Source organism: Sorex araneus, chromosome 8 (genome assembly GCF_027595985.1).
Source record: "Sorex araneus isolate mSorAra2 chromosome 8, mSorAra2.pri, whole genome shotgun sequence".
Classification (NCBI taxonomy): domain Eukaryota; kingdom Metazoa; phylum Chordata; class Mammalia; order Eulipotyphla; family Soricidae; genus Sorex; species Sorex araneus.
In genome coordinates this window covers 5,925,372-5,944,384 of record NC_073309.1, presented here as the reverse complement: position 1 = coordinate 5,944,384, position 19,013 = coordinate 5,925,372, and the positions used below count along the sequence as shown (strand labels likewise).

Below are 19,013 nucleotides of genomic sequence, written 5' to 3'. Positions count from 1 at the left end.
ATCCTGATATAATAACTTAATGAAGCCAGCTATCCTTTGAGGCAATGTTTGAAAAACAAATCGTTCTAACTCTGTGTCAGAGTGAGTGGGGCAGACAGTCTGTCTGCGCCACCCTGTCCCCTGTCAGGGATCCTCCAAGCTTATCCGAGGGGATCCAGCGATGGCTGTGTGTCTGGTGCACCAGGCCCGATGGCAAACACACCCCAGATTCACAAGCCTTGGTACGGGCCCACGGATGCTCTTCTTACTCCTAGATTTGCAAGCTCCCTTTGGACTCTCTTTGGAAGGGAAGGGGGACTGTTTGGGAGACAACCTTCCTCAGTTTATCTGCAAAAGACAGCAGCAGCAAACATGCGCACGGCCCCAACAGAGAGAGTAAGAATTCCAGAAATGTGGGTGGGGTAGGGAGACATTGAAACTCTTACTCGGGAGAAGGGAAAGATCATGACAATCGATGTGTGAGGGACATCAGAAAGCTTTGGAATTGAATCTTGAACTTACTTTAATTTTCTAATCCACTTTAATAGCACTGGAGGAGGGAATATACATTTTCTTTAGCATATATCAAAAGTCCCATGAAAAAAATCTCCTAAATTATCTGCTTCGGTACTGAGTTCCATTCATTAATGCCCTGTTTCCTAAAACCGGGTGTGCCTTATTTTATACCTGAACCTATTATTTTTTATTGAGTCACCATGAGACACACAGTTACGAAGCTGTTCATGATCTGGTTTCAGTCAAACAGTGTTCCAACCCCCATCCCTCAACCAGAGCACTTTATCTTATATCTGCTCTTATATCTTTCTCCCTGGAGTATCTTTGTTTTTACTGACCTAAGATGCTGGGTTTTGACACTGTCAACTTTAATTCATAAGCAAGGATAATTAAGTTTTTTATGGCCAATATTTTGAAATGTTAGGCTAGTTATTTGGGACTTCCCACTAGAGGGACAAATTTAGACCCCTGTCTGGCATTCACACTATCACACTATCTTTTTTCTCTGTACAAAGGGGTTTAATGGGAATTTTTGCACCTCTATTCACCATAAAACCCTCTTATTTATATCTTATGTAGGGGTTGTGCATAGACATAAAATACCTTGCAATTGCTGGGTAACAGTAACAGTCAAGATTCAAATTTACCAAAGAAAATTAATTTTGACCCATAAGAGATACTAACACTGAAACATCAAAGTCTAGATCGCAGTTGTAGAGTAGATTCTTTTACATTTATTTTTAACTTAAAATTGGATGTTTCGAATATGACTATCATGTAAATGGTAAATAGGCACACCCACTAAACTCATACATTCAAAGATTGTTGCTCTTTGAAACCACCATTTGTAAAACAACATGCTTTTATTTCAACGCCAATGCCATCGTCCAAAACAGTATAAGAAAATTATCTACAGTATTCTAATCCTTCCAGATTGCATGCCTCATAAAATCAACTCATCACATTGCTCTTTGGCTTCTCATTCCTCATGTCAAACTCTATCCTCACAAAAGAAAGATTTACTGACATCAGTTAAAAAGAACATTAGCAAACATGCAATGACACCCAGTGAAAGAATTTCCACTGTGTGCATCAAAGATTTTAAACAACTGGAATGGCTTGATGCTTGAGGAATGTCATGTCTTCATGGTCACTTCCTTAGTATAAATGAGTGAAAAGTACCTTCACTGCAGCATAGCATAGAAAAAAAATAGACAAATTTCTGAAAGACCAAGTCTACAAAGAACATGGCCCATCTATGTGCTCAATGTCACACCACGAGGGTAGGGAATGTTTATAAAGATTAATAGACAACAACTAGTCTTTGTTAACCCATGTGATTGTCCAACAGCTATAAAATTTGAACAAGATTTCCATATTTTTCTGTCTACATCAATAAAAATCATTAGCCAAATGACAATGAATTGACCAACATATAAGTGATGATTTCAAGGGGTCACTTACTTGTGCCCTGACTCATGAGCGATGGTGAAGGCCAGGCCAAGCCCTGTGTCTTCATTGATGGTACAACTCCGGTACTTGCTGCACATCCCACTGATGGGGGCAAACCCTACCAAAAGATCCATTTCAGAGGTTAGTCCAAAGGGCACACATGGAGATATCTGATCTTTAAATATGAAGATATTAATTATTCTTTATAGTTTTACATAAATAGATTAATACATCTAATTTTCTGCAGGTAAATTGTCAAGTTCTATAGTTCTTTGTCCTGTTCAAATTTATAAAAGCCGTATTTAGTCCCTACTTGCATGGCAGAGCCAGGCAAGCTACCCGCGGCATATTCGATATGACAAAAATAGTAACAATAAGTCTCACAATGGAGACCCTACTGGTACCCGCTCAAGCAAATTGATGAACAATAGGGCGACAGTGTCAGTGACAGTGACTTGCTTTTTGATGCTATTGCTATCCACTTATCCTCCTATCATCCTGTAAAGTCAGCATAAGTACAATAGTTCCCATTTGACATATTGGAGAGAAAGCATTTGACATGTGTAAACCTTATCTACATTATTATATCAGTCGGCAGAGGAACTGCAAGAATAAAAACTAAGCTACTGAAAAATGTTCACAATACAGTAGTATTGGCATCAACACTCAAGATGTCTTTTCTAAGGAAAAAGACACATCCTGGCCTTTTTCTATAGTAATTAACACAGAAATACCTAAACAACATAAGGAAGCCTACTTCTTTCCTTCTGTTCAGATGGAAAATGTCCTTGTTTCTCAAAACGACTTCTATCCAAATGCATTTGGATAAATGTCCAGCCAGTCATAGATTCTCTCTTGAACTACATTAGGGTGTCACAAATATTTCTTCCCAGTCTATAATACCCATAAATAGCTCATCAATAGGAGAACAAGGCCCTGATCCTAATTACTATTTAAACATTCTTGAGCACTGCTCTACCCTCTTTGCTGTCATGTGAGATCACCTGGGAAACCAAATGGACAGGCACACATCACAGGTGGCACAATCACTATGTCCACACCGCCATCAGCACCAACTTAGATGGTCACTCATTCAACCAAAATATGAAGATATAAAATTTTTATTACATGCAATGAGGTATAATTGAAATGTGTCAGGTAAAAGACAGAGTCCTTTGCTAGCTACCTTGTACAAACATGGAAAAGCTGAATCCTTCCAAAGTCAAGTAACCTTCTCAAGGAGGCAATATTACCTAGGGGGACATTTAAGTACCATGGAGACCAATTAAATTCTCTTTTGCTACTAGTTCTGCAGTCATGAAACTTATGCCTCAGTGACCATCAATGAAGAAAAACAAAATAGGAAAGAAGTGGGCTCCCTATTCCACCGAGTTGACAATTACTTACCCCCAAAAGACACCATAAGACACCATAAGTACAATTTAAAGATCAGCTTTCCATATTAAGGGTTGTCAGGGTTACCCACCCAATAGAAAGTTTCCATCCTGGTGTTTTCAGCTCACACGGGTATTGTGTGAAGCCTCTGTTCATACCATACCTAGAGTGTCACATGGTTCATTCTTCCAGGAACAAATATCAAATCCCGTGAGTAAGATGGCATGGTCATGCCTCTTGCCGTTTTTTCCAATGAGGGCAGACTGCCACTGACAAAAACTATTCAGAGACTGATCTGCATGATGGTTGATCAGTAATCCTCCCTGCGGAAAAAATACAAAAATCAGAGTGTGAATTTGACACAGAGAAAAGGACACTGAGTTATACAACATTCAGGTAAACACAGAAACATCATATTGCTGGGAGACGGTTGATAGAGGAGAACATCTGTGCTAAGGTTGGAGGCAATTGGGAAAAAAATGATAACTGGGGTAAATGCTTACCAAGTTACAAAGTTTAAGTGATTTCAGAGTATCAGGAGTACAGATTATGATCAATTATGTTTGTTCATTTTCTGCTAATACCACCTTTAAAAAACTGTTAAGGGGCTGGAGCTATAGCACCACGGATAGGGCATTTGCCTTGTACACAGCCGACCCGGGTTCGATCTCCCGCATCCCATATGCACATCCCTGAGCATTCCCAGAAGCAATTCCTGAGTATAGAGCCAGGAGTAAGCCCTGCGCATCTCTGGGTGTGACCCAAAAAGCAAAAACAACAACAGCAATAAAAAATAAACCTGTCAAAATCTTTAGAAAGAGTTAATCTCATGATGATCCAATTCAGTGACTTCTTGCATAGATCATGAGTGAGATAGGGACCCGTAGTTAATTTACCCATAAGTCAAGATTTCTTAGGTTTGGCACATCTAAAAATAGGATTATTATTTTTTAAAAATTATTTGGGGGCTATACTTGACAGTGCCCAGGGGCTACTCCCAGTCTGGTATTCAGGGGTCAATCCTTGGTGGTGCTTAGGGGATCATGTGATAGCAGGGGTCAACCTAGGGTATTCTGCATGCAAAGCATGCACTCCAACCGGCTTTGCTATCTCTTTCTGGCCCCAAGTCATAGATTTCAATTCATCAGTACATAAAATGAAAGCTCACTGAATGAGCTTTTGAACGAACAACTGAATGAACTCACTGAATGAAGAAACACATGAACAAATAATTATAAGATTCTGAAGCGCAGGATAGGAGGAACCTTTAAAATAATCATTTATCTGCCGGCTAGTTCAGCCCTTTTGGAAAACAGTATGGACGATTCTCAAAAAACTAGAGGTTGAGCTCCCATTTGACCCAGCAATACCACTGCTGGGAATATATCCCAGAAAAGCCAAAAAGTACAGTCGAAGTGACATATGCACTTATATGTTCACCGCAGCACTGTTTACAATAGCCAGAATCTGGAAAAAACCCGAGTGCCCTAGAACAGATGACTGGTTGAAGAAACTCTGGTACATCTATACAATGGAATACTATGCAGCTGTTAGAAAAAATGAGGTCATGACGTTTGCATATAAGTGGATCAACATGGAAAGTATCATGCTAAGTGAAATGAGTCAGAAAGAGAGAGACAGACATAGAAAGATTGCACTCATCTGTGGAATATAGAATAATAGACTATAAGATTAACGCCCAAGAATAGTAGAAATAAGTACCAGGAGATTGTTTCCATGGCTTGGAGGCTGGTCTCTCATTCTGGGTAACTCAGGGAAGGGACCACCAAGTAAAATGTGGTTGGAGGTCATGTGGGGGAAGGGTGATGCGGGCCGAATACAGACTAGAGATTGAACACAATGGCCACTCAACACCTTTATTGCAAACCACAACACCTAATCAGAGAGAGAGAACAAAAGGGAATTCCCTGCCATAGTGGCAGGGTGGGGTAGGGGGAGACGGGACTGGGGAGGGGGGGAGGGATGTTGGGTTTACTGGTGGTGGAGAATGGGCACTGGTGAAGGGACGGGTTATCGAACTTTGTATGGGGGAAACATGAGCACAAAGATGTATGGATCTGTAACTGTACCCTCACGATGACTCTCTAATTAAAAATAAACTAATAAAAAAATTAAAAAAATAATCATTTATCATACAGACTAGAGACTGAACACAATGGCCTTTATTGCAAACCACAACACCTAATCAGAGAGAGAGAACAAAAGGGAATACCCTGCCATAGTGGCAGGGTGGGGTGGGGGGAGACGGGACTGGGGAGGGGGGGAAGGATGTTGGGTTTACTGGTGGTGGAGAATGGGCACTGGTGAAGGGATGGGTTATCGAACTTTGTATGGGGGACATGAGCACAAAGATGTATGGATCTGTAACTGTACCCTCACGATGACTCTCTAATTAAAAATAAACTAATAAAAAAAATAATCATTTATCAAAATGTTTCCTTAAGACTCTGGGCTTGAATCAAGTTGAGGGTTCTGAGACAGGATCTTCAGTGTGCTGAGGCCACTACTTACTCTCAAGTCCTGGGCAAAGTTCAAGTGTAGGCTCATGACAGATGTGCCCCCCCAAAAAAACACATGTTCTGGCTATTTTTCTAAAATTCCAAGAATTGTTTGGTAAGTTGCTAACCTCTGGCCAGTCTAAACGCACGGGCAATTAGATCAATTTCTAAGTCCTGGCTTCCTGCTTCGTGTACTCATTGTTATAGAGGAAAGTTCTTAAGGGACTTACACAAACAATGGTCTGACTGGAAATCCCCGACACACACACACACACACACACACACACACACACACACACACACACACACACACCAACAACCTGAAACAATGTGATTTCTGTATTAAAACACTGATGAGTACTGAATACCATCCGTTTACACCACATTGAAAGTTCTGGTTCTATAAATCGCTGCTGCTGCCTGCTTTTTTTTTTTTTACCTTGCCATAATCAGTTCAAAGGAAGTGAAATATTCTTGCTTATTCTCAGCAGCACCTCACCTGGCCAGCCAATGGGTTCACTCTAAGAATTTTCTGACAACTTGTTTCCAGTCTATTTCCAAAATATCTTCTTGACTCTCCCGACACTCAACTGGCACAAGCGATCTTCAAAAGTTGAAGCAACCTTAAATCTATTACCTTTCCTGTGAAGCCTACACTACAGCAATATAACACTCGTATTTTCTTTTTTATTCATTGCATAGGCACTCTTAGGCATATTTCATGTGTCTCAACACACCCCGATCAGAAGCACTCTTCTTGAGGGCAGCATTAGCGTGTATCCAAATTTGCATCGGACGGAGTCCGGTTCCATTGGACAGAGTCTGCCCTGAACTGGGCAGCTGATGTTCAGAGCGAGTGTCTTGAATAAAGGGGGAAACAATGTCAGCCACTTACAGGTTCTTGTTCCAGAAGAATGAGGCTTACTACAACGATGCTGATGTCACTCCCAATAGTCCCGTCTTTAAATAGGCTGGAAACCTGTTGAAACGATCACAACCGAACAACAACAAAATGTCAAAATGTCTAGAATGAGGGGTACTGATAAAATGTGCTGGAGCAATAGCACAGCCAGTGGGTAGGGCATTTGCCTTGCCCACAGCCGACCCAGGTTCGATTCCTCTGTCCCTCTCGGAGAGCCCGGCAAGCTATCAAGAGTATCCCACCTGCACGGCAGAGCCTGGCAAGCTCCCCGTGATGTATTCGATATGCCAAAAACAGTAACAAGTCTCACAATGGAGACGTTACTGGTGCCCGCTCGAGCAAATAGATGAACAATGGGAGGACAATGCTACAGAGCTACTGATAAAATACCTTAAGTGGGTAGGTTTTACTTTTACTAAATATATGGACACATGAAGCCAATCTTCCTAGACCTTGATTCCTCCCCACCCCCACCCCCCCCACCCCCAGTAAAATCACACAGCTCTATCTGCTGTTACTCAACCTCATCCACAAGAAGTTGGATGATTTTTGAGTTGTTTTAGAGTCAGGAGTACAGTAACCTTCCTTACCATATTCATGACTGTGAGAATGTACGTGGTGACATTCCCCTTGCCGTGCTTATCCACCATTTTCTTGTCAGCCACCACCAACGTCTCCACATTTAAGCCCTTTGGTGACTTTCCAGCTGATCTTCTGGGTCTTCCTGTGCTCCCATATTCATCAAATCGTAGATAGGTGTCCTGGGTGGGAGGCTTGGGGGCATCTGCAATGAACACAAAAGCATTTGGAAGGGACATCAGTAGAGATCATCTGAGTGAGAAGGACAGACTCTAAACAAGGGGAGAGACTGAATGGCCAGGGTTTCACTGACCTAGTGATAAGTGAGACCACTCATGCCTGCTCTGGAGCTTTGCACCTAGAATCTCATCAAGAACGAGTCACTTAGAGAAGTTTGGGTGGATGGATAGATTGACGGAGGGATGAACGAATGGTTAGATGGATGGAAGGGTGGGTGGATTCAATAACTCAAAAATGCTCCAAAGAATGAAAGAAAACAGTTCTAATTCTTCACTTAATGTTCCCTTCTCTATCCCAGCTGCTCACTCGGGATGGGAGATGCATGCTGAAAGTAGACTATAGACCAAACATGATGGCCACTTACTACCTGTATTGCAAACCATAATACCCAAACGGAGAGAGGGAGAGAGAGTAAAAGGGAATGTGCTTGCCACAGAGCTGCAGGGCGGGAGGGATGGGGTAAGGGTGGCAGGAGGGATACTGGGAACATTGGTGGTAGAGAATGGGCACTGGTGGAGGATGGGTACTTGATCATTGTATGACTGAAATGTAATCACAAAAGTTTGTAAGTCTATAACTGTACCTCATGGTGATTTATTAAAATATTTTTTAAAGTTCTAATTCTAAAAATTTTTGATAGACAACGTCATGATAACAATTAGTTTTATGGAACCGGGAGCCGCGGCACGAGAAACGGACCCTCCGCGCCTATTGACTGTGATCCTGAGGTCTCCTAACCCATTTTGGCACCAGAGCTGATGCTTGCAGCCATGCATTTTGACTGTGAACTGAGCTACAACCTCGTGCAGCCCGGGGAGGGATTTTTTTCCCTCTCCATCCCATTTTTCTGAGCGAAAATGGCGGCAGCGGTAGCAGCCACGTGGTAAGAGCCACCCTCTAAGACCCCTCCACCAGGAGGTAGGACTTTCTTTAGTGACGTAGCCTGTAGGTGGTCCTGGGAGGGGGGGTGTTCCCGGCGCGCCTTCCGCCCAGAGATGAACCGGGAGCCGCGGCACGAGAAACAGACCCTCCGCGCCTATTGACGGTGATCCTGAGGTCTCCTAACCCATTTTGGCACCAGAGCGGATGCTTGCAGCTATCCATTTTGACTGTGAACTGAGCTAAAATATTAGAAACCCAAAACTTAAAATCTTCACTCTTAGCAATGAAGAGAAATTATTAGATGATGCCTATTCAGCAGGCCTGATTGTTGGGGAAAATTTCCAATCAATAATAGTGAGTTCTGTATGGAAATATGGAATGTACTCAATATATAGAGAGAATAATGGGAATATCATTAGCTACTTAGATGGGGGGTGGGGTGGGGGGTGTATTGGGGTTCTTGGTGGTGGAACGGGTGCACTGGTGAAGGGATGGTGGATTAATCAGTATTTGACTGTGACTTAAACCTGAAAGCTTTGTATTTTTTTTCTTTTTTTCATGGTGGTTCAATAAAATATTTCTTTAAAGAAAAAAAAATTAGTTTTATGGGGAGTCATTTTTATTTTTATTTTTTTGCTTTAAAAATTTTGTTTCATTTTGTTTTTCTTTTTGTATTGTTTGCTGGGCCAGTTTTTTTTCTTTGCTTTTTGGGTCACACCTGGCGATGCACAGGGGTTACTTCTGGCTCTGCACTCAGGAATTACTACTGACGGTGCTCAGGGGACCATATGGGATGCTGGGAATCGAACCCGGGTCGGTCGGCCACGTGCAAGGCAAACGCCCTACCTGCTGTGCTATCGCTCCAGCCCCCAGTTTTAAAAAAAAAAAAAAAACAGGAGATGTTCCTTTATATTATTGAGGAAATAAACATTACCATTTGCATCTAATTTATGATAATTCTATTTAACATTTTATTGAAACAACTAAGATTCTGTGGAACATGGCCAGACTTTACACTCGTTTCACCAACAGAAACTTTAACAAAGCACATAGTAAGAGTTCAGTAAGGGCTATTTACCTGATAACGATAATGACTCTATTGTTAGGAGAACAACAGAATCATGGGCGATATTTAGGTTATATTCAAAAGCTTTTGTGACTGGAACAGTGTGGGCCACCTTCCCAGAAGTGTTACTGGCCGGAGTCTCGGAGAGACCTTGAAGTGCAAGCTTTGGTTGAGGTACAGTGACAAGCCCAGGGCTGCTGGGAAGGTAAAGGGTAACCAGAGAGTTCAGGTAGTGACTATGCACTACTAAAGTAGATGTATCTTCATCCAGTAACAACCGGTATTGTCACAATAGTGAGATGCTCTTCAGATACAGTATGAAAATAACTTTCATGAAAAGACTGAAAACAATGGATTGGTGAGGTGAGGTCACAGCTTTTCCTTGACTGTTGATGGAATGTACACTGGAACAGGCACTAGGATAATTCCTTCACTAGAAACAGGGCCAGGAGGGAGCTCACAGGGCTGGCCCCCGACTTTGCCAAGAGCACCCCTGAGCACCAATAGCTGTAGCCCCCCCCAATAAAAAACCACCACCACAAAACAAATATAGTGCATGACCCAGCAATGCAATTCCCAGGGCTAATTACCAGATGGTTTTTCTCATGTGGAATATTAATAGCCCAAGGAACAAAATTATAACAAAAATAACCCACCCTCTCCCAAACAGATGGGAGCTACCAAAGGAGGCAGGGCGGGTGGAAGGGCAGAGTAGAGAGGGTGAGTCTGGTCCTGGAAATGGCCATAGAATTTCAGGGGCCGAGGGCTGCAGGGACCGACAGACCTACTGAGGCATGAAGAGGTTCCCCAGATGTGCAGAGTATAGGAAACCAGTGGCACACAAATAAAACCTCAGTAAAATAAAACATCTGCAAATAAAGGCATTTTTGTCTCCTTAAGACTTATTTTTTTAAAAAAGCAGATTAAAACCCCAGGCTGGTCACTGACAAGTGACACTGGACCTCTGGACCTCACCGTTAAAAAGATCACCAGGACCCAATCACCAAGCAGGAGAAACATGTTTGCTAGCTCACGTCAAGCGACCGATCCCAGCCACTATGAGTCACTGCAGAGTCATGTCACATAGATGTTCCCCGCAAGAGGGACTTTCAGTCACCTCCAAAGTCCAGTTCGAGTGGCACCGGCGCCAGCTTTCCCGAGAGCTCCCAGCCAGCACCTCGGCAGCACCATGGCCGGCACCAGCATCTGGCCACTATCTCCCTGGGCTTCTTACTCTCGGACACGTGGGACAACTGGGTCTTGGAAATGTGGCTGGTGCCACACGAGAAGCCGAGCTTTATTTCATTCGCGTGAGGAGTTCTAAGGGGCACTCTGGGCTCTCCTGGCCATTCTCCCCAACCAGGCGGGGCGTTCCATGTGAGTGCCCAAAGATGGGTGGCTCTTTGGGCCCCTCGGGGCTGGGGACCTCCAGGGCTGCACACGGCAATGCTCTGGGAACCGTGTGGGAACTCTGTGGGCACTGGGAAAGGAGCCAGGTTAACTGCATGTGTGACGTGATCCTCAACTCCTGCACAATCTCGCCGACTCACTTGCTTCATTCGCATTTGGGGCCACACCCGGTGATGGATGGTGGGGACCGAGATGGCATCAGGCTTTGAATTCAGGGTCCTATGTGTGCTTGGCAGAGGCCTCCCTGCTGAAGCTACCTCCCTGGGGCAAGGAATGGATGTAGTTTTTGGTTGAAAGGTAAGACTTGAAAGGCTGGAGCTATAGTACAGCTTAGGGTGTTTGCCTTGCACGTGGCAGACCTGGGTTCGATCCCCAGTATCCCATATTGTTCCCCAGCACTGCCAGGAGTAATTCCTGAATGCAGAGCCAGGAAGAACCCCTGTGCATAGCTGGGTTATGTAGCTATAACCCAAAGACAAAAGAGAAAAAAAAAGATAAGACTTGATTCCAGGGCTTCCAGGGCTGTAAAATTTTTGGGATGTCTGGAACAACCTGAATGTGTTACTTTGTAAAGACTCGGCCAAATAAAAATTCAGCCTTAAGTCACCTATTTCTTGGTGCTAGAGCGATAGCACAGTGGGTAGGGCGTTTGCCTTGCATGCGGCCAACCTGGGTTCGATTCCCAGCATCCCATATGGTCTCCTGAGCACCGCCAGGGGTAATTCCTGAGTGCAGAGCCAGGAGTAACCCCTGAGCATTGCTGGGTGTGACCCAAAAAGCAAAAAAAAAAAAAAAGTCACCTATTTCTTTTGCAATGTGACAATTAGAAAACTTAAGATTACGTTTGCATTGCATTTCTGGTGGATGCTGCTGGTTGAAAAAGGCAGGAGGTGGGGCCAGGGTGATAGCACAGTGGGCAGGGCATTTCCCTTGCATGTGGTCAACCCAGGTTCGATCCCCGGCATCCCATATGGGCCCCCCAAGCACCGCCAGGAGTGATTCCTGAGTACAGAGCCAGGAGTAACCCCTGAGCATCGCTGGGTGTGACCCAAAAACCAAAAAAAAAAAAATTTAAAATAAATAAATAAAATGAAAAAAAAAGAAAGTAAAAGGCAGGAGGCAGGTAGTGTCTGGGTCACAAACCTGACTCAGGCTCTCTGAATTTCAACTGCCACCTTCTTGGGAGTGGCAGTGGGGGGGCTATTTTTATTCCCCAGGCGTCTCTCTTAGTGACCGTCAAAGGCACACGCGACCACTCCTGGGAGCTTCGGGTAAAATCAACTGATTTCTTTCATGATTGGAAGTCTGGGTGCTTTTTCTGCAGTGCCTGGTATTATCTCACAGGAACCAAGATAACACCGAGACATGTAACTAAAAAGATGCTAAGAGGAGAAAAAACCTCTTACTTAATTTTTTGGTCTTCTGGCCATAACCAGTGGTTCTAAGTGCTTAGTGCTGGCTTTGTGGGGGTCAGAGGGACCCTATGGGATGCTGGGATGAAACCAGGTCTGCGCATGCAAGCCAAGCCCGCTGTACTTATCTCTCCGGTCTCACACCTTCCTACTTTAATCTGAGACCACTGATCCCCCTCATAAGGGGTGACTAATCTGCCTGCCTCTGTGACTCATTTCAGTGGGGGGGGGCTTTGTGCAGCCCCATTTAATCCTGCACCCTCGGCACCCCCTACAGCGCTCAAGAAAACTGGCGGGGAACCCCCTTAAGGACAGAAGGAGAAAAAGTTTCCTTACATACATTTCTTGCGTCGTCCACAAAAATGCTGCTTTTGCCACCTTGGAGGGGGAGGCTGGTTCTGTGGCTCCGGAGTCGCATGGGGGGCGGGACGTGGGGAGCGGCTGGGCCCGTGTTGGCTGGAGCTCGGGGGGGCCCGGCCCCGCTGCACCGTCTCCTCGGCCGTCCGTTTATACAGCACGTGAGGATGGTGGCCGGCCGGAGAGCTGAAGTTGTGCTCCTGGGCCAGGCGCGGAGGTAACGGCGAGATGAGGAATTCGTGTCTCCGTGTCCTGATGAGCCCCGACTGGAAAGACCAAACACAGAGAAACACCCGTGATTCCAGGTCGCAGTCCCGGCCTGCCAGCTGCTTCCCCTGTGCAGGCCGCAGGCGTGAGACTGGCCGAGTGACCCCTCACGTCATCAGCACCATCAGGAAAACTGGGGGTCATAGGCTGGAGGACTAGCTTCACGCACAGGGGTCTTGGGGTCAATCCCCAGCATCACGTAGTCCCCCACGCACCTCAGGGAGTAGATCCTGGCCACTACGGGTGCAGCTAAGAGTAAGTGGTCCCAGCCTTCCTTGCCTTTGGCGGACACCGCCCCTAACTACCAGTCTTGGCTGCTGACCTAGGCTAGGAGCTGGGTTCTAGTTCTGGGCCATGTTGCCACCCGGGGCCTGGACACCTGGAAATGATGGTGATGAACTTGGGCAGCCCATCCCCCCTCCAATGGCAAGTTCAGGGTGTAGGTCAGATGAATGCAGACGTGTTGCCTTGGTGTCCTGAGCGGCTGCCTTGGCTCTTAAGGATGAGCCCCTAAGACAGCTGGCATGTGTCGGACAGACGGCAGGAGGAGTCGGTAGGCAAAATGCAAACCCACTATGCCCTTCAAACCTCACAGCCCTGGGGTTCCTGGCTGTCAATCATCCACCGGCCCGAGCCCCTGGCAGTGGGGCAGTCCCCGTTCCTGAGGACACGGCTCCACGTCCCACCCTCCCCATTAGCATCTCCCCAGGCTGGCCAGCGTCCCCATCCACGTGCATCCACCCGTTCCTTGCACTGTGGAATGGATCTCAAACCCAAGGCCGTAACGCCCTGCACGGCCCCATCTGGGAGGAGACTGGGCTGTCCCCGCCTCTCCCCTCACACACTCCCACAGTCCTGAGCCTCGGCCACTTCACTTGGAGGGAACAATTTGTCACCTCCACCCCTGCCCTCTTGGCGCAAGAAGTATCTAGAGCTGATTTTGGGGTTTCTATCAGGCAATTCTCAGGAGGCTCAGGGCCCCTCCCCGGGGTACTCAGGCAACAGGTGATTCCCTGCAAGCACCCGAGGATACAGCGGCTCAGATTTGGTGGTGCTGGGGGTTACTCGGACTGTCCAAGGACTGCTCAGGGGACCACGCGGGTGCAGGGACAAGAATCCAGGCTGGCTGCACCCCAGCCATCTGCCTTCTCCCTGCCACTCTCTTGCCCTGGCTTCCAGAGCTGAGTATTGAAGCGTCAGCAGACACACAGGCATAGGTGAAACTCTAGAAAGCCAAGCAGAAGCTGTTCTTTAAGCATAAGCGATCCCAGTAAGGGAAATCTCCAGACATGTAACTCCAGCTCCGTGCTGGAAATCGCCCCTAGTGTAGGTTCTTAGAAACAATATATGAAGAAACCAACAAACAATCGATTAAGAAGCCAACTGGCACCAAAGCTGACTGGGAGAAACCCAACGGAAGGTCCCGAGGCGTATTTCTGGCGGCAGAGACCATCACCGAATGTCTCAGACCGAATGTCACGTGCTTCTGGACTATGTAACAACCCTTTGTTCTTTGTACTTATTCTTTCATTCATCTGTTCTCCTCCCCACTCCAGTTTGGGGCTATGGAGAGCCCAAGTCTATCCTGACAGCTCAGGATATGAATGTAAGGTAAGACCTCACTGCCCTCGCACCTGTCACTGCACACACACACTCACACACACACACACTCCATGGCTAGACAACTGGCAGGCACCAGGGAGCCACTGGGTGTGGAGGGAAGTGGAGGACCAGTCGGCAGAGAAAACACACCAGGGAAGGGACGACATGCCAGCGGAGACATCAATTGCTTTTTTTTTTTTCTGCCAAGGTTAGAAGGAAACCCGAAGACGTCCATTGGCTAACCAAAAGGCAGGCACAGCGACCTCTCCCTCCTTTAGTATGCTTGGCCTGAGACCCTCCCCCCGCCCAACACACACACACACACACACACACACACACACACACACACACACACACACACACTTTCTTCCGTTTTTAGCTGGAGAAGCTGAAAGTGGTTACTTGGGTTTTGTGAATCTCTCCCCTGAACCCAGGAATGTCTTCTCCTGTTTATCTCTCATCCCAGGGATGTCTTGGGAAGTCGTAAGACAGTGTTCATGTGTGAGCCACCAGCAAACTCTGGGACCCCACAATGCCTTGCATCTCCTACCCGAAGTGATGCCGCTTTCCCACCCCAGTGGGAGAAAGGAGGAGGCATCTTCCTCCAGCCACCCCTCCAGTAGAGAGATAAGGGGGTGCTTGTCTTTGATCAGTAACCACCGTCTTTTTGGGAGTTCTGCTTCTGAGGCAACCCATTTTACGGATCCCCTCTCCTTAGCATCCAGGATCTGGGGGATCTCTGCAAAGAGTCAAGGCAGGAGCCTTCCATGAAATGCCAGCTGGAAGCACTGGGAGAATTAGGGTCTCATCCCCCCCCCCCCACTTCTCAGCAGAACTTTTCTTAAGCCCCACTTTCAAATGCTCTCCCTTCTTGCGAAACTGCAAGGAGACAATAGACAACAGCCTTCACAGCTCCCAGCGAAGTGAGTGGATTGCCCAGAGGAGCCGGGCTGAGCGACATCAAAGGCTCCAGACACTGAAGTGCCTTAACTGGACCAACCAGTTTGGAAGTTTTCCATTTGCCTCTTGCTCCTGGAGACCAAAGCGCAACTTCGGAGAGAACACGAATTTCTACAGAGAGACAGAAGCAGCCCCCAAGGGCTAGCCCTTCTGGAGACCAACGCGCAGGGACCGCAGGGCCTCAACTGAGCAGCAAGGAAGGGACAAAGACCCAAATCCAGAATTCGCGTTAACGAGACAGAAATTTGGCATGCACGTGTTAGGGAGGAAAACCACTAGGGATGGGGGTGGGGCGTGGGGGTATTTTCTTTCTTTGATGGAAAGAAAAGGAACCTAGACCACTATACCCACTATATGCTGCAGTGTAAGACTCGAAGGCCAGTATCCCAAAGACCATGACTGTGATGTTTGTCTGTTCCCTTGTGCGTGTGGCGGTAGAGTGTACACAGGAGACATCTCACACCGAGAGGGGAATAAGGTCTTCTGGGTTCTGCTTCTTGTGTGGCTTCCTGCTAGCTACACAAAACGGCTCAGCGAAGGAAGCATCACAAAAGCTCCTTCTGGCAGGTCCAGCAGAGGAAAGTCCAGACAGAAGGAAGATGGACAACCGGAAGCCAGCTGAGAGCTCAGAGATGCAGCATGACGACCCTCCCTCCCCCCAACCTCCCCCCCCTTCCCCGTTCCCAATCAGGCTTCCCCCGCAGGAAATGCTGGAGTCCAGGGAAACCTGGCTGCCATGGGCTGGGGGCTGGCCCCTGCTCTCCACCCAGGCTCCAGCCTCTGAAGAGAAAGGGAAGGGAGGATAGCAACACCCCACGCCCCCTACTGGGCAGACGGTGGGCCTGCTCTCAATAGCCTTCCTGCATGCAGCCTGCAGCCACTTCCATCTGGAAAGACCTAGAACCTCAGTAACCTCACTGAGCTGAATTTAAAAAAACAAAAACAAAAATTAGTGGACCCTGATCAAGAATCCATACTCTTCAGATCCCATCTGGCCGTTTTGCACTTTTGACAGAGGCCAGCACACAAAGCTGTGTTCGTATCGTTTGTCTTTTAGATTTCAGTGGCCAACATCATCATCGAAGGGTCCCATCACGAGCATTTCATGAAATGCTCCTTAGGCCTTCCTGGGGGCCCCACTGGCCTCCTACCAGAGGCCTTGGATGTCACAGGGAAAGCAAGAGTCCAGAAAGAGCTAGGGAGTTATGTGGTGCTATATATGCATTTCTGGGGTTTTTTTTGGGGGGGGGAGTTGGGGGTAGCTTGGGGAAGGTTGGTTTTTGAGCCATACCCAATGGTGCTCAGGGCTTACTCCTGGCTCTGTGCTCAAGGATCACTCCTGGCAGGTGTGGGGGACCACATGGGATGCTGAGTCAGCTGTATGCAAGGTAAGCTCCCTAACCATTGTACTATCCAAAAGCTCAGCGTGAACTAGCTAGGAAGCCAGGTGGGGTCCCTGCAGGGTGTGTCAGCCAGTCTGGATCCCATTGCTTAAGCCTCTGATGTCATCCCACAGTGAAAGACCCAATGCGAGAATGCTATTGGTGAGCCCGTTTGCCCGTGAATAAGAGAGGTAGAGAAGTAGTCGGGCATCCGAAAGGAGGGAGTGGCCGGGCGGCTCCTTTTTTCTATCCCTATTTTCAATAAAGACGAACGGGCAGAGAGAGCAACGAGCTCCCCTCGGAGAAAGGCTGCCCGTGACATCCCCTTGCAGTTCCTGGTCACCAAATGCTTTTTCATGCTTCACTTCCCCCACCTGTCCCCAACGAGAACCAGCATGTCGAGATGTCAGCCAAAACAGCTCACTCTCTTCCAGGGCTTTGCACACGTGAGGCACGTGGCGCTCACACGAGCCCTCTGACCTCCCCAGCCCAAGGGCTCCCTTCCGTATTTGACGGGAGAGGGGGAGACAATCGCACCAGCCAGGGCGGCAGTTCCGGGTGAGCCCAACGATGCAGTGCAGCTCAGGCCCTGGTTACCCCACAGTGCTCGGGGATCCAGGCCACACTCGGTGCTAAGGCGCCTCCAGGCTAGTCCACCTGTGGCTGCCCCAGGGACATCAAACTCAGGGTGGGTGCACGTGCCCCCTAATGCTGTGTGCTCCCCCGGCCCCAAGGCCACCTTCTTTATAAAAAATTCGGTCCTAAGTACTAACCAGTATCTCCCCCCGAGGTACAGGGGGGAAATGTCAGTCGAGTAGAAGTGAACCATGGTAGGAGAGCGGGTTGAGGGGAACAGATGCTCACGGACCAAGGGATGGGCCGGAAAAGGAAAGACCGATGAGAACAACAAAGACAGGAGGGACAGGAGGGACGGAGGAAACATTTTGCCGAGGAAGACCTTTGGCGTGAGGACACGTCAGGATTTGGTGATGAAGTTACAAAAACGATTAGGATAAACCAGAATGGCAATAGGACAGCGGGTGAAGGGAAATGCTTCACAGCGAACTAAATCAGTTTGGGGCCAAAGAGATAGCACGTGGGTTAAGGCACTTGCCTTGCATCCATCCAACCCCCCTCCATTCCCTGGGACCCCATAGGGTCCCCTGAGCACCACCAGGAGTGACCTCTGAGCACAGAGCCAGGAGTAAGCTCTGAGCACTACAGGATATGGTCCAGCTACCAGCCCCCCTTCTGCCCATCCCCCTCCAAAATAGCCTTAAATCAGTTTGGAGGTAAATTTTAAGCTCTGCTGCTTGCTAATTGTGTTTAAACACTAGAAGCTGCTCCCCCTACCCCCACCCATTTCTTTTTTTTTACATAGTTTGCACTTTTTTATAGAAATAACATGACATAAGTACCATGTTTATTTTTGTTTTTTTATACTCAGACATTGGTGTTTTTTTTAATTGGTTTTTTTTTTAAATTTTTTATTAGTGAATCACTGTGAGGGTACAGTTACAGATTTACATATTTTCGTGCTTGTGTTTCAGTCATACAATGCTCGAGAACCCATCCCTCCACCAGTGCCCATTCTCCACCACCGATCCCAGCATCCCTCCCACCCCCCAATCCCATCCTTCCATCCCACCCCGCCTCTGTGTCAGGACATTCCCTTTTGTTCTCTCTCTCCTCTTGGGTGTTGTGGTTTGCAATAGAGGCACTGAGTGGCCGTCGTGTTCACCACCCACCCACTTCTTTTCCCATCTGTGAAACGGCAATTCATAGAATTGAATTTTATCAGATACTAGACTAAACTGAAAACCAGTGAGAAAAGTGTTAAATTAATAATCATTTTTTTTAATGATGGGGTGGAGGGACCAGAGTGATAGTACAGTGGGTAGGATATTTGCCTTGCACATGGCTGACCCAGGTTTGATCCCCAGCATCCCATATGGTCCCCCAAGTACCACCAGGAGTAATTCCTGAGTGCAGAGCCAGGAGCAGCACCTGAGCATCATGGGTGTGACCTAAAAAGAAAAAAAAATGGGGTGGAGAGGTAGGCACTTGCAAGCT

At 47.1% G+C, this 19,013-nt stretch overlaps 1 protein-coding gene across 3 annotated transcripts in view; it reads right to left on the bottom strand.

Moving 5' to 3' along the window:
- The window catches only part of ADAMTS18 (ADAM metallopeptidase with thrombospondin type 1 motif 18), a 141,321-nt gene that overhangs the window by 74,806 nt on the left and 47,502 nt on the right, over positions 1-19,013 (bottom strand). For 2 of the 3 annotated variants that reach the window (XM_055145562.1, XM_055145564.1), the window contains exons 4-8: positions 12,713-12,995; positions 7,374-7,567; positions 6,757-6,840; positions 3,506-3,665; positions 1,960-2,065 (exon numbers count right to left, since the gene is read on the bottom strand). In XM_055145562.1, the coding sequence (XP_055001537.1) occupies positions 1,960-2,065; positions 3,506-3,665; positions 6,757-6,840; positions 7,374-7,567; positions 12,713-12,995 (827 nt within the window). Of the gene's footprint in view, positions 1-1,959; positions 2,066-3,505; positions 3,666-6,756; positions 6,841-7,373; positions 7,568-12,708; positions 12,996-19,013 lie in introns of those variants that run through there. The other variant, XM_055145565.1, reaches the window with a different exon arrangement.